The sequence below is a fragment of the Oncorhynchus kisutch genome, linkage group LG1, assembly GCF_002021735.2.
Source record: "Oncorhynchus kisutch isolate 150728-3 linkage group LG1, Okis_V2, whole genome shotgun sequence".
Taxonomy (NCBI): domain Eukaryota; kingdom Metazoa; phylum Chordata; class Actinopteri; order Salmoniformes; family Salmonidae; genus Oncorhynchus; species Oncorhynchus kisutch.
In genome coordinates this window covers 47,450,666-47,464,022 of record NC_034174.2, presented here as the reverse complement: position 1 = coordinate 47,464,022, position 13,357 = coordinate 47,450,666, and the positions used below count along the sequence as shown (strand labels likewise).

The window sequence follows — 13,357 nt, the reverse complement described above, 5'->3', positions numbered from 1 at the left end:
GTATGATTGGGGAGAATGGGTGATTCGATGAGTGAGGGGATGCGAAAGACGCATAATTATGTAATCACCAATTGTGAATGATGAACAGGGCGGGCCATTCTATTGTATTGATCTTTTCTAATTATAATTTCAAAATGGTGTACCCTATATCACTCTACCAAATCCAATCAGTTGTGTTAGTCTACTCTAGGCCTACTTGGAGTACGCTACACAGTGAGAGGGTGCATAATTTACAATGGCAAGACCAAGATGAATGGATGCACATGCTGCGTTAGTGTTGCTATAAGATCTGAATGAAAAATAATTATCATGACATCTCAGATTATTGTGATACTCTGTTTGTTGATTTATCAAAGGCATTTGATTCAGTTGACCATTAATTGTTGCTGGCTAGACTCAGTAACATTGGTCTCAGTGAAGGGGCAGTACATTGGTTTAGTAACTATCTTTCTGACAGAATGCAATGTGTATATGCTGACAATCACAAGTCTAGCTTTCTTGAGATTAATAGAGCTGTGCCCCAGGGTTCCATTGTAGCTCCTGTGTTGTTCTCAATTTGTATTAATGATTTGGGAAATGGGATGCAACCAGCAAAGTTGCATCTATATGCAGATGATAAAGTCATATATTCATGTTTGGCCTGGTATGGCTCCTTCTCTGGTTCAGGCTGTTGAAGAGCTCCAGACTGCTTTTCAGTCACTGCAGGCCTCCCTTTATGGTCTCAATGTCACGTCCTGACCTTAGTTCCTTTTTTATGTCTCTATTTTAGTTTGGTCAGGGCGTGAGTTGGGGTGGGCATTCTATGTTTTGTGTTCTATGTTTTCCATTTCTAGGTGTTTGGCCTGGTATGGTTCCCAATCAGAGGCAGCTGGCAATCGTTGTCTCCGATTGAGAACCATACTTAAGCAGCCTGTTTTTCCCACTTGAGTTGTGGGTAGTTATTTTCTGTTTAGTGTTGTTGTTGTTGCACTTTGCAGAAATGTTTGTTTGTCGGTTTGTTGTTTTTGTTCCCATATTACACTCAATCTGGTCTTGAATGTACAACATTTTTAATTCATGACCTTTACCAGAGTTCACACTCAGTCAGAGAACATTAGCATAGTCACATCTGGTGGTTTATGCATTGAAAAAGTGCCATCCTACAAATACCTAGGTATATGGTTGGATGACAAGTTGTCCTTTAATGTTCATATGGATAAACTTGTGAAAAAGCTTAAATTAAAATTATTTTCATAATAAGGCTTGCTTCCTGCTTATGGCTAGAAAGAAGCTTGTTCAGGACACTTTTATCTCTGTAATTGATTATGGTGACTTGTTGTATATGTATGCAGCCTCCTCTGTCTTACAGAGACTGGAATCTGTTTATCATGCATCCTTGTGCTTTATTACAAATGCCAAGTCACTCACTGACCATTGCACATTGTACCAAATGGTGGATTGGAACTCACTTTACATGTGCAGAAAGCTACATTTGTATGTGTTCATCTACAAAGCCCTTTTGGGTAAACTCCCTCTTTACCTCTGTAGTCTGGTCTCCTTCACCAACATACCAGGTCTGCTAGGTGGTTGCTACTTAAAGTCCCCAGGACATTCACAGTATTAGGCAAGACTGCCTTCTCGTCTTGTGGACCAGAGGCAAGAAATAGTCTACAATCCATGTTTCATCTAGATAAGTTAGTGCCACTAAATGAATTTACAATTTTGATGGGAGACTCTGTTACAGAGGAGTGTAAATGCTTTTTTTTTAGGCTGGATCATGTTGTTGTATTGTATTGTTGTATGTTTTTAATTCTGTAATGTATTAATTGTTGCTGCCTTCTTGGCCAGGTCTCCTTTGAAAAAGAGACTCTGGGTCTCAATGGACTTTTCCTGGTTAAAAAAAGGTTAAATAACACTAAATGATTCTGATTCGTGCTGAAGGATCCATATCGGGCAGCAGGTGAGCGAGTGTCGGATAATGTTTTAGATCAGATTTCACTGCTGTACTAGGTGTAAGGAAGAACTCGCCGCTGGTCTGTTGCTGTGTTCTTCAACATGCTTGACTTGGCTGCTATCAACGTACACGTGTTGTTCAAGCAGTGCATGAATAACACCCATGAGCAGAAGAAACTTCATCATGAGTCTGGCACACGGGCTACGTGAGAGACATATGAGGGCCAAGAGAGCAGCAAAGATTGAACGCGAGCCATTGCTCGAGCCAAAATTGCACACAGCTCCCGGGGAGAAGCTGCAAGGTGGGCAGATGCACTCGGAACAGAACCCACGACACCGGTTTCCACTCCAAGCGACTTGTTTGTGGGAAGTGTTGAAATCAAGTGAAGGTGTCGAAGATTTGTGGTGACTGTTAGGACAAGGGATAACAGCTAAATGAGATCCAACTGTTGCGTGAAGATGCACACCATACTGTAAGCACGAGCGAGGCCACTAATAATGTGTCCAATAACTGTCAATAATATACTATTTTTGACCACTGTCATATGGACACATTCATTAGAATGCCATTATGGATTTTGTGCTGATTTTTTTTACTGTTCACAAGCAGGCTTTCACAAGCAGGATTGGCGCCTATACTGATATTTAGGCCACACCAGATCCACAGACGACACAATGTCTATTGCCCTCAACACTGCCCTTTCTCACCTGGATGAAAGGAACACCTACGTGATAATGCTGTTCGTTAATTACAGCTCAGCATTCAACACCATGTGCCCTCAAAGGATCCTGGGACTAAACAACTCCCTCTGCAACTGGATCTTGGATCTTCCTGACGAGCCACCCCCAGGTGGTAAGGGTAGGTAACAACCCATCTGCCACACTGACCCTCAACACAGGTGTCCCACTCGCTGTTTATTATCTATGCATAGTCACTTTACCCCTACCTACATGTACATATTACCTCAATTACCTCGCCTAACCTGTGCCACCGCACATTTTATTGTTGCTCTTTTATTTTTTTACTTCAGTTTATTTAGTAAATATTTTTCTTAAAACTGCATTGTTGGTTAAGGGCTTGTAAGTAAGCATTTCACGACAAGGTCTACATCTGTTGTATACGGCGCATGTGACAAATAACATTTGATAAACAAGGAGTACCGGTACTGAGTCAATGTGCAGGGGTACGAGGTAGTTGAGGTAAGTGAGGTAATATGTACATGTAGGTAGGGATAACGGTGACTAGGCAATCAGGATAGATAACAAAGAGAGTAGCAGCAGCGCACGTGAAGAGTGCCTATTTGTGAGTGTGTGTGTGTGTGTGTGTGTGTGTGTGTGTGTGTGTGTGTGTGTGTGTGTGTGTGTGTGTGTGTGTGTGTGTGTGTGTGTGTGTGTGTGTGTGTGTGTGTGTGTGTGTGTGTGTGTGTGTGTGTGTGTGTTGGAGTGTCAGTGTAGTATGTGCGAGTAGTCTTGTGAGAGTGCATGGAGTCAGCTCAAAAAAAATCAAACAAAGGGGTCAATGTAAATAGTCCGTGTAGCCATTTGATTAACTGTTCAGCAGTCTTGTGGCTTGGGGGTAGAAGCTGTTTAGGAGCCTTTTTGTCACAGACTTGGAGCTCCGGTACCGCTTGCCGTGCGGTAGCAGAAAGAACAGTCTATGACTTGGGTGGCTGGAGTCTGACAATTTTGAGGGCCTTCCTCTGACACCGCCTGGTATAAAGGTCCTGTATGGCAGGGAGCTCAGCCCCAGTGATGTACTGGGCCATATGCACTACCCTCTGTAGCGCCTTGCCGTTGGATGCAAAGCAGTTGCCATACCAAGTGGTGATGCAGCCAGTCAATATGCTCTCAATGGTGCAGCTGTAAAACATTGAGGATCTGAGGGCCCATGCCAAATTTTTTCAGCCTCCTGAGGGGGAAGAGGCGTTGTCTTGTCCTCTTCACGACTGTGTTGGTGTGTTTGGACCATGATAGGTCCTTAATGATGTGGACGCCGAGGAACTTGAAGCTCTCGACTTACTCCACTTCAGCCCTGTCGATGGGTTGGCATGCTTGGCTACTCCGCTTCCTTTAGTCTACAATCAGCTCCCTAGTCTTGTTCACGTTGAAGGAAAGGTTGTTCTCACCACACAGGTCTCTGACCTCCTCCCTATCACTGTTGGTGATCAGGCCTGCCACCGTCGTGTCGTTGGCAAACTTAATGATGTCATGTATGGCCACTCAGTTGTGGGTGAACAGGGAGTGAACAGGGAGTACAGGAGGGGACTAAGCACGCACACGAGGGGCCCCATGTGTTGAAGGTCAGCGTGGCGGATGTGTTATTGCCTATCCTCACCACCTGCAGGTGGCCCATCAGGAAGTCCAGGATCCAGTTGCAGAGGGAGGTGTTCAGTCCCAGGGTCCTTAGCTTGGAGGGCACTATGGTGTTGAACACTGAGCTGTAGTCAATGAACAGCATTCTCACGTAGGTGTTCCTATTGTCCAGGTGGGAAAGGGCAATGTGGAGTGCAATAGAGAGTGCGTAATCTGTGGATCTGTTGGGGCGATATGCGAATTGGAGTGGGTCCAAGGTTTCTGGGATGATGGTGTTGATGTGAACCATGACCAGCCTTTCTAAGCATTTCATGGCTACAGATGTGAGTGCTACGGGCGGTAGTCATTTAGGCAGGTTACCTTGGCGTTCTTGGGCGCAGGCACTATGGTGGTCTGCTTGAAACACGTAAGTATTACAGACTGTATACATCTTTGTATGCGTCTCTGTGTGTGGAGTAAAAGTGATCTAGAGTTGTTTTCCCCTAGTTACAGAAGTGACATGCTGGTCAAAATGAGGTCAAAGAGATTTCAGTTTTTCTGCATTACAATCATTGGCCACAAGGAGTGCCGCCTCTGGATGTGCATTTTCTTGTTTTCTTATGGCCCTATACAGCTAGTTGAGTGGGGTCTTAGTATCAGCATCGGTTTGTGGTAGTAAATAGACAGCTACTAAAAATATAGATTAAAAATCTCTTGGGAAATAGTGTGGTCTTCGGCTTATCATGAGGTATCTAACTCAGGCGAGCAGAACCTAGAGACTTCCAGGCATTGTTAACAAAGAGACACACCCCTCCTCCCTGAGTTCTGTCTTGCCGATGCACAGAAATCCCAGCTAACTGTATAATATCCATGTCCTTGTTCCGTCATGACTCCGAAAAGCATCGAATATTACAGTTCTTCAGGTCCCGTGGATGGCATAGTCTCGAACGGAGCTCGTCCATGATTGCCCGTTGGCCAATAGAACAGAGGGTAGAGGTGGTCTATCCGCTTGCCGACCGTAGTCTCGTCAGATATCCCACACGCCGGCCTCTATAACGCCGCCTCTTTGTTCTCTGTATGTCGTGGATTTGGGCCTGGTCGGGAATGAGCAGTAAGTCCTTCGCTGCCGACTCATTGAAGTAGAAATCTTCATCCAAATCGAGGTTAGTGATTGCTGTTTTGATGTCCAGAAGCCTTTTTCGGACATAGGAAACAATGGCGGAAACATGTACAAAAGAATACACACAAAATATCACAATTGGTCAGGAGCCCATAAAACAACATCTATTTCCTCCAGGACCATTCTACCCGCAGTTGAGTAGAAACTGAAGTTTGGGAAGAAACCACAGATAAAATAGATAAAGGTTCATTTCAATTCATGGGCCTTTTTCAAAAGAGCACAGGATTCTCCTGCGGCCTACACTGTGTAGCGCCAGGCTATGGAACATTCGCTCCCGGAGCTGTTTCAGACACTGGGCAGGATTATGGGTAAGTGAATGAGGAAAAGGTGCATGGCTCCCATCAAGGATTTACTGCAGGCTGCCAGACCATCTGTTCTTCTCTGACACCAACACAGAGAACACGAGCCATGACCATCAGTCATCGCTCACTCACAGCATCGAGGACACCCATCCCTCACCATGTATAGGACCCATTGGCCCACAGCTGATCCAAGTTTTACGATTCGGCTACTGTGCAGTATATGTTAAAGGATGTTGTATTGTTCAGTCACCTGTCATAGTATGGTCACAGGCTCACAGACACGCACACAGACACGCACGCGCACACACACACACACACACACACAGTACAGAAGACACACCCACATGTATATTTTACAGTACACAGAGGGTAACTCGGACACACATCTTCTGAGACTTGGCAATCAGGGGCAATGAGTTCAAAATATAGGTTACAATGTGATCCAATCAGAAAACGCAGGACAGTTTGACAAGCTGTCTCTCTCCCTGTTGAAACATGATATGCGGTAGCTTTTAGCCTGGGGAAGAGAGGTTAGGCGAGCACTCACCCCTTTTAGCTGCTGGGCTCCGCTGATGTGCTGGAAGACTCTGTCGATCTCCTGCTCAATGCGCCTGGCCCAGTGCATTATTCTGTGGACACACAATATGGAGGTGAGGTGTCACCCAATACCAGCACATCTGCATATTAACCCCATCCAAACGGAGACAACAGGAGTTTATGACAAGGACCTTGCTTGCGATCCCCGTAACCAGCTTTAACAGTTCCCATTCCCCTCCTAACACATGGAAATGACAACACCACTCTAACAAATGCTAAAGAGAGAAAGTGGAGGCTACGGGCCCTGGTCAAAAGAAATGCACTACTTCGAGAATGGGGTGCCATTTGGGACGCAGGCTTGGTCAAAAGTGGAACTGTTTCTACAAGATATACTCATTCGAAGCAAAGGAACTCTCAGAGTGGCGGTTCTTTAGCCAAGAACATCAGTTTCCTCTCACTCCCTTGGTGGGTTTAGATTCTCTCCTGCAACAAAGCCAGAAGAAGAAGCACATTCAACCACCTGACTCCACACTAAAAAGAAATGCAAAGCCCCAATGCTTGACTCAAGTACTTTGTGGAGCATTAATCATTGATGAGCTCATTGAGCGAGTAAAATACGAGGGCCATATTTTGTTGCTTCATCAGGCCTGAGAAATGCTGCAGTAAAGCAAGCGCATCTAAAATGGTGGAGCGAGTCAATCGAAGGACACATTATTCTTACTATTGTAGTCCATTGCCTTATGCTACACCTTAACAATCACAGCAATACACTTCTGGAACAATCTTCAGTTACAGTGTTCCAAAAGAGGGTTTATGACTCCGACGCTAAACAGTAGATACGGTAGGTCTATAAACACGTCACTACCACATCAAGATATATAGGCCTAGACTCTGCCTAGAGTATTAAAAACAGACTGTGCATTAAGAACACAGTGGATTCAGTTGTCCACAGTTGTACACTGTGAAATCAAGTCGAAGGGCTATATATAGGCACACAATGTAGGTAGCAAGTATCAGATGAGTCATGACCAGCAGCACAAGAATCAAGTGGGTAACAACTGTAACAGCCAAGCTACAGTATAAACACGCTCGTGAATCATCGGCTATGGAGCCACAACACAGCCAGTCACAATGTAACCGACACCACTACAGCTGGCTGAGAGAAGAGCCGATGCAGACAGATACTGTCGAAAGACAATGCATTCCGCTCCCAGACGTTGGCTGCTGGATGACACATCGAAGCGCTATCAACGACTAACAGACTCATTAACGATTTAAAAATAGCCGTAGTCCTGTCTGATGCAAATGAGGCTACTGTCTGATGATTACGCAAGAGATGCTGGACACAGGAAGACAGACATGACATGACCAAAGATGGTATTGTTTTAAAGGAGAGGTGGCAAAATAGGCTTTGTTTCGTGATTGTTGCAATCCGAGCTGCAGAGCACCCCCTGTCTGTTGACGAACACAAACAGACAGACATAATATGTGATATGATATGTCCAAAGATGGTCATTTTTTTTAAAGGAAGAGTAGGGTGGTAATAAACGCCTTTAGTATATGATAGTCCATGACTAAACAGGCTTGGTTACATGACTACTGCTAGTGCCCACAGAACAGCAGAGCAGAGCAGAAGCCCTCTCTCTGACTGTGGAAACATCCCAAATTACACCTTTTTCCCTGTATAGTGCACTACTTTTGACCGGAGGCCGTTATAGTGCGCTAGAAAAGTAGTGCACTAAATAGGGAATAGGATGTCATTTGGGATGCCCCAGCTTGTGTGACTCAGAGCAGCTGAAGCCCGATCCTGGCTTTTCTTAGTGCGCTCCATTTCCTCTCCTCCTGGGCCCCACTGGGACATCAGATAACTGTGTTGCGGAGCTAGCTGCCTGCCATGCTCCTGCCTCTCCTCTGTTACCTACCATCCATGCACACCCCAGGGACTGGAGAGAGAGAGAGAGTAGCACTACACAGCCCGCTGTGACCCATATTCACTTCCAAAGGGAGAGGGAAGGAGAGAGGGGGAGCGGATGGGATATTCAGAGAGGGTGGGGTGATCCGAGAGGGGGAGGGGCAGGAGAGAGATTCTGAGGAAGAGCAAGTGTGAGAAAGAGATGGAGGGGAGGGAGGGAAGGACGGGGGCTGTGAGGGATGGAGAAAAGGGATAAACCCTGACTGCTGCAGTATTCATTCTTAATTGGAGGGAGCTGCTGTTCTTCAGTGTGGCGATTCTGCTTCATTTAGCTTACATGAAGAGACCCAGGGCAGAGGGAAGTGGTGCTGTTTCAATGCACTCACTCAGCAGATAACCATAGGGAAGGAGAGGACAACCTTATGTACCTCCCACAATAATCCAATTCATCACCCCCCCCCCCCCCCCCCACACACACACACACACACACACCTCCCCTGTTGCGCCAAAGACCCTTGCTCTCATTGGAACACAACAAACCGCTCCCAGTATCTCCAGCTGTCATTGGCCCACAGTTTCCTTCTACTGTCCCAAAGATCCCAGTCCCATCTGGTGAGTGCCTGCCTGCCTGCCTGACTGCAGAGCCTGGAGAAAGGCCCGGAAAGCTGTGGTCTCCAGTTAAGTGCCAGCTGTGCTTACGAGTGAAAGGGTTAAAGGTTGGAGAAGAAGAGCTGGGAAGAGGATGATGAAAAGTAGGGCACAAAGTGATGACTATTCCACTATGGACAGATTGAGGATCATTTTGAACGCAGGCTTATTAAAATCAGCTTCAAGCATAGCTAGAATGGCATTATTACTGTCGGGTTCACTGTAACTGCCAGAGTAAGCCATGCCGTACAACTGTAGGCTACTTACTTCCTTTATGTCACCGTTACCTGTCTTGTTTCTAGCTAGTGTTTTAAGCTCCTCTCACAGACCAATTAGGGCACAGAGATGGTCTATTTTGACATGTGGACATGGGCCAATGGCTACAGAGGTTTTTATTGATTCATTCTATAGATCTGTTTTAAAGCAAGACATGCTTTAGCCCCAGATTACGTTCCAGATCTGGTGGTTGTAGTCCCAGCAACCACATAAAAGGCAGAACTGATCCTAAATCAGCACTCCTACTTTGAGAAGCGTGAAACATATGATACGTATCAAGCGTCTCAAAGTAGGAGTGCTGATTTAGGATCAGTTCTGCCTTTTAGATCACAATGAATAAGATTACATGGACAGAGGGAACCTGATCCTATATCAGCACTCCTCTGAAACCCTTGATACATTTGAAAGGCTTTCAAAGAGAGGACTGGAGTGAGTGACTTTGTCGAGACTGTATGCTACACTTGAATGTATGTCGTTTGTGCAATAAAAAACGGTACAATAAATGTATTGAACAACAGTGTTCTGTAACCCTGCACACACAACCATCACGGCTCCTATAGAAAATCCAATCCCATCAACACATGCATGTCGTTCTGCACAAAGCACCAAACAAAAACCCACATTTCATAGGCTAACTAACTAGACCTACATCCCAAATAAAAGCATGTCCACATGATGTTGATGTGTCATTCTGATTCCACATGCTTGAATCCCAAACAAAAGCTAAAGATTTTACAGCATTAGAAGTAGTGGAGCACAGCTATATATGCGACCATGTCCAAAAACAAATGACCTCCACTATATTCCCCTCAGGACTGTGACAGTCTGGAAGGAAAGCAACAACAAAAAAGCCTGATGCTGCCCAGTTTGATCAAAGACAGCAGCCAGCGCTGCATTGACATCATGAGACACACAGAGATGTTGTGACGACTAAACTCCCATTGAGCCACATATGAACACAACAACCATCAATTAGGTGGCAAGCAGCCTGCTCTTGCCAACCAGACTGTTGACAGTGACTGGCTAGCAAGCAAACAGTATTGTTTGTGCCAATGATATGACAAAAAGAACACATCTAGAACATTTACATTTTAGTCATTTAGCAGACGTTTTTATCCAGAGCCATTTAAAGGAGTGATTAAGGTTAAGTGCCTTGCTCAAGGACAGATGTCTCGCCTATTCAGCTCGGGGGTTCGAACCAGGGACCTTTCCGTTAATAGCACAACGCTCTTAACCGTTGGGCTAAACGGGAAATTATATATGTAGTCAATGGTAAATGGTAATTAGGGAATAGTGCCGTGTTTGTATGTGATTCCTTCATGTATTGTGTATGACAGAAAGCAACGGTCCACATCCCTTTAACATCCTAAATGGACTGTTTTATTCCCCGTTCCTCGTTTTGCCGGAGCAGTCGCAGCATAGCGAGAAATATGTTCACGTCAGAAATACAATGCGAGTAACCTAATTTAATGATAGGAAAGCAGAGGTGGTACACCAGCACAATGACGGTCACCCAACGTGGCAATCAAATGCTGGTCCTCAAAATACGCATTTTGTCTGTGACAGCTGAGCAGCCAGTGATATAGAATACTTACGTGTATTGCTGGGGGAACGTGAGACCATCGGCGCCAGGCCACTGTACATTGAAAATCAAGATAATCTGGAAAGATACCAAGCAGACAATGCTGCAAGACGGAGTGCATATCGCCATTTTCCATTAAAAATCTTGAAAACGGGTTTGGAAAAATGTGAACTAAGATCCCAAAACGTTAATGTTCAATCGCCTTTCGAGTTTATTTCGGGTCGCCTGCTGATTTCGACGGTAAACAAATGTGGACGAGCCTATGATTGATGCTCCTGCCAAGATACCGCAGTCGCCCACTCTGCACTAGTCTCAGCAGCATCCGACGCACAGGCACGAGTGTAGCCTCTCTATTTCACGCATGAAGAGGACCACTTTGAATCCAATGTGATATAGGCTCAATTTCACAGATGAGCTAGACTTCAAAACGCATTGTAACTTAATGTAATCCACAAACACAAAACATGTACATGTATTTATTATGCTTTCAAGATTTGTTAACAATAAAAATGATTTTTTATTTTTTTTTAATTAAAAAAACATCTAAAATGTGATTTACTATGCCTATATATATTTTCATGTGCTAAGCCTAGTGATGTAGAGATTAAAAGGAAATTTGATCTGCATGAAGGAACTTATGCAATGCAGTTTGCCTACTGTACTCCTCCTACTTCTTCTGGCTATTGGATAGCCTAATAGCCTATATCCTACTGATATCATGCGAACCCACTGATGCGCAACTGTATAAGAGCTCGAGCTTCTTGGATAAATCGCTGTGCGTGGGAGACTTGCCAATGTAGCCTATACCGACTGGACAAAACGTCAATTCAATCGTTTCTATTCTACCGTCTCTTCAAGCTTGAAAAACCCTAACAGTACATTGCTTACTTGAGCAATGGCCTTGTGCCAGTTAATGCATTTAACAGGTCCCTCTTTGCGCCTCGGCCCCTAGTGTTCCTTCGTGAAATATAGACCGAAGAACTCAGCTCTCCGCTGGTAAACTGACCTTCTTTCTAAAGGTTACATGAGATTGCTGCTTCAAAGCAGCTTGTTGAGTTCTGGCTGGCTGGCTGGCTTGTGCCCCATGTGAGGGACCTCACCCGCAGGCAGGGAGGCAATGCCAGCAGGTGTAAGATGAATTCGTATGCATGCTCTCCACATATTGATTAATGCTATCAAAGTTAAGGGGGAACTCCACTTTTCCCCCCCATTAGTCCACAGTTGATACAGTGCCAAAATGTCTTGCACTTCAGCATTCAAGTTTGGAAGATATTGGACATTCAAGATGCAAAGTCACACCGGCCACATCATCAAGATGATGAAAATGCTCTCCTGAATAAAAGGGAGTCAAAGACAGAGTAATGTGAGATTGATGTCAGTACGCCTTTGAAAATTGGGTACACAAATACGGTGTTATTTGTTCAATTCATTAAATCTTTGGTCCCCAAAAGGCAATTTGTGTGCAACATAAAAAGACATCAAAACACACATAAAACCACATATGCAAGTATAGGATAAACGCAAGCATGATCCGATAAAAAGTTGAAAAATGCCCGTTGTTGTGCAAAAGGTGGAGTTGCAGGATATTTAGGCAGGCCAACACATATTGAGGAAGTTGTAATTGAAGACATCTACTGAAAATCCCAGCTCTCGCTTACTAAGCAGACGGACAATGTGGCAGCATCTTTTCCTGTTTCTCCAATCGCCAGGCAGGGGTGAGGGGGCGGTGGGGTGCTAGAGGTTACAGCTTTGAGGACTCTCCCTGACAGCCCTGCAAGCTTTAATCCTGTTGCCACATCCTGGGGATAGCTGTCTAATTACTGACCCACCACTACCTCCACTCTTCTCTTCCTGCTGATCCCCCCTAGGAGGGCACTACTCTGTTAATTGGAATGGCTCTCTAAAGGGAATTGAACAGTAGTTCAACACTTCATGTGTCCGTCTGTGTGTGTAGCCAATTCCGAGTTATAATAGCCCTACATTAAGAAGTACTTTGGTTTTGTGCACTGACACAGGGAACATTGTCAAGTCGGACGGACCGTGAACACATAGCGTAATACCAGCCAGACCTTAACATGACCGGAGGTCATGGGAAGGTTAACTCAGTCTCAACGTTAAATCACACAAGTATCATGCGGTTCCACTACAGCATATTGAGGACACGTCTCAATGACACAACCCTGCGGTCTCAGACTAGGTTAATTGGGAGCAGAAAACAACCTTTTCTCAGTCAGTCAAGCATCTTCGTCCTCTAGCCTCAAACTCTTTGGCATATGCCAAGTCGTTTACTGGATTGACATTTGTATTTTTTTTTTTTACCCAAACCAAAATATAATTAACATGACCTTAGAATACAAAAAGGCAGAAGTGGATAGTTGAGCACTCACAGGGGCACTGGGAAGCACTATAAATAGAAATTCAAACCAACTTATATTATTCTAAAGACTGTTGTAGCTTCTACTGAAAAAAGAGAATGTAACTCAATGAGGATCATAAACGTTTCAAAATCTTCCCCATTACTGTCATTGTGAGTCTATGAGTAGTGGCCATGTTGTTTCCGTTGGTTCATACCCGAGATAAACATATTAATGGTGCTGACGGCCTCCACGTGGCTACAACACAATTACTCCTCAGTTCCTATGCTTCATTTATTCTGTTTACTAAAATATATCTTATGCTCATGTTGTAAGATATTT

The 13,357-nt window shown here is 44.6% G+C and overlaps 1 protein-coding gene across 2 annotated transcripts in view; it reads right to left on the bottom strand.

Annotated features, from left to right (window-relative positions):
• LOC109892502 (voltage-dependent calcium channel subunit alpha-2/delta-2) overlaps window positions 1–11,016 on the bottom strand; it is a 91,939-nt gene extending 80,923 nt beyond the window's left edge. The window contains exons 1-2 of one of the 2 annotated variants that reach the window (XM_031825713.1): window positions 10,675–11,016; window positions 6,254–6,335 (exon numbers count right to left, since the gene is read on the bottom strand). In XM_031825713.1, coding sequence (XP_031681573.1) covers window positions 6,254–6,335; window positions 10,675–10,790 — 198 coding nt within the window. In that variant the 5' untranslated portion in view covers window positions 10,791–11,016. The remainder of the gene's footprint in view (window positions 1–6,253; window positions 6,336–10,674) is intronic. The other variant, XM_031825707.1, reaches the window with a different exon arrangement.
• Between the last annotated feature and the right edge of the window lie 2,341 nt (window positions 11,017–13,357).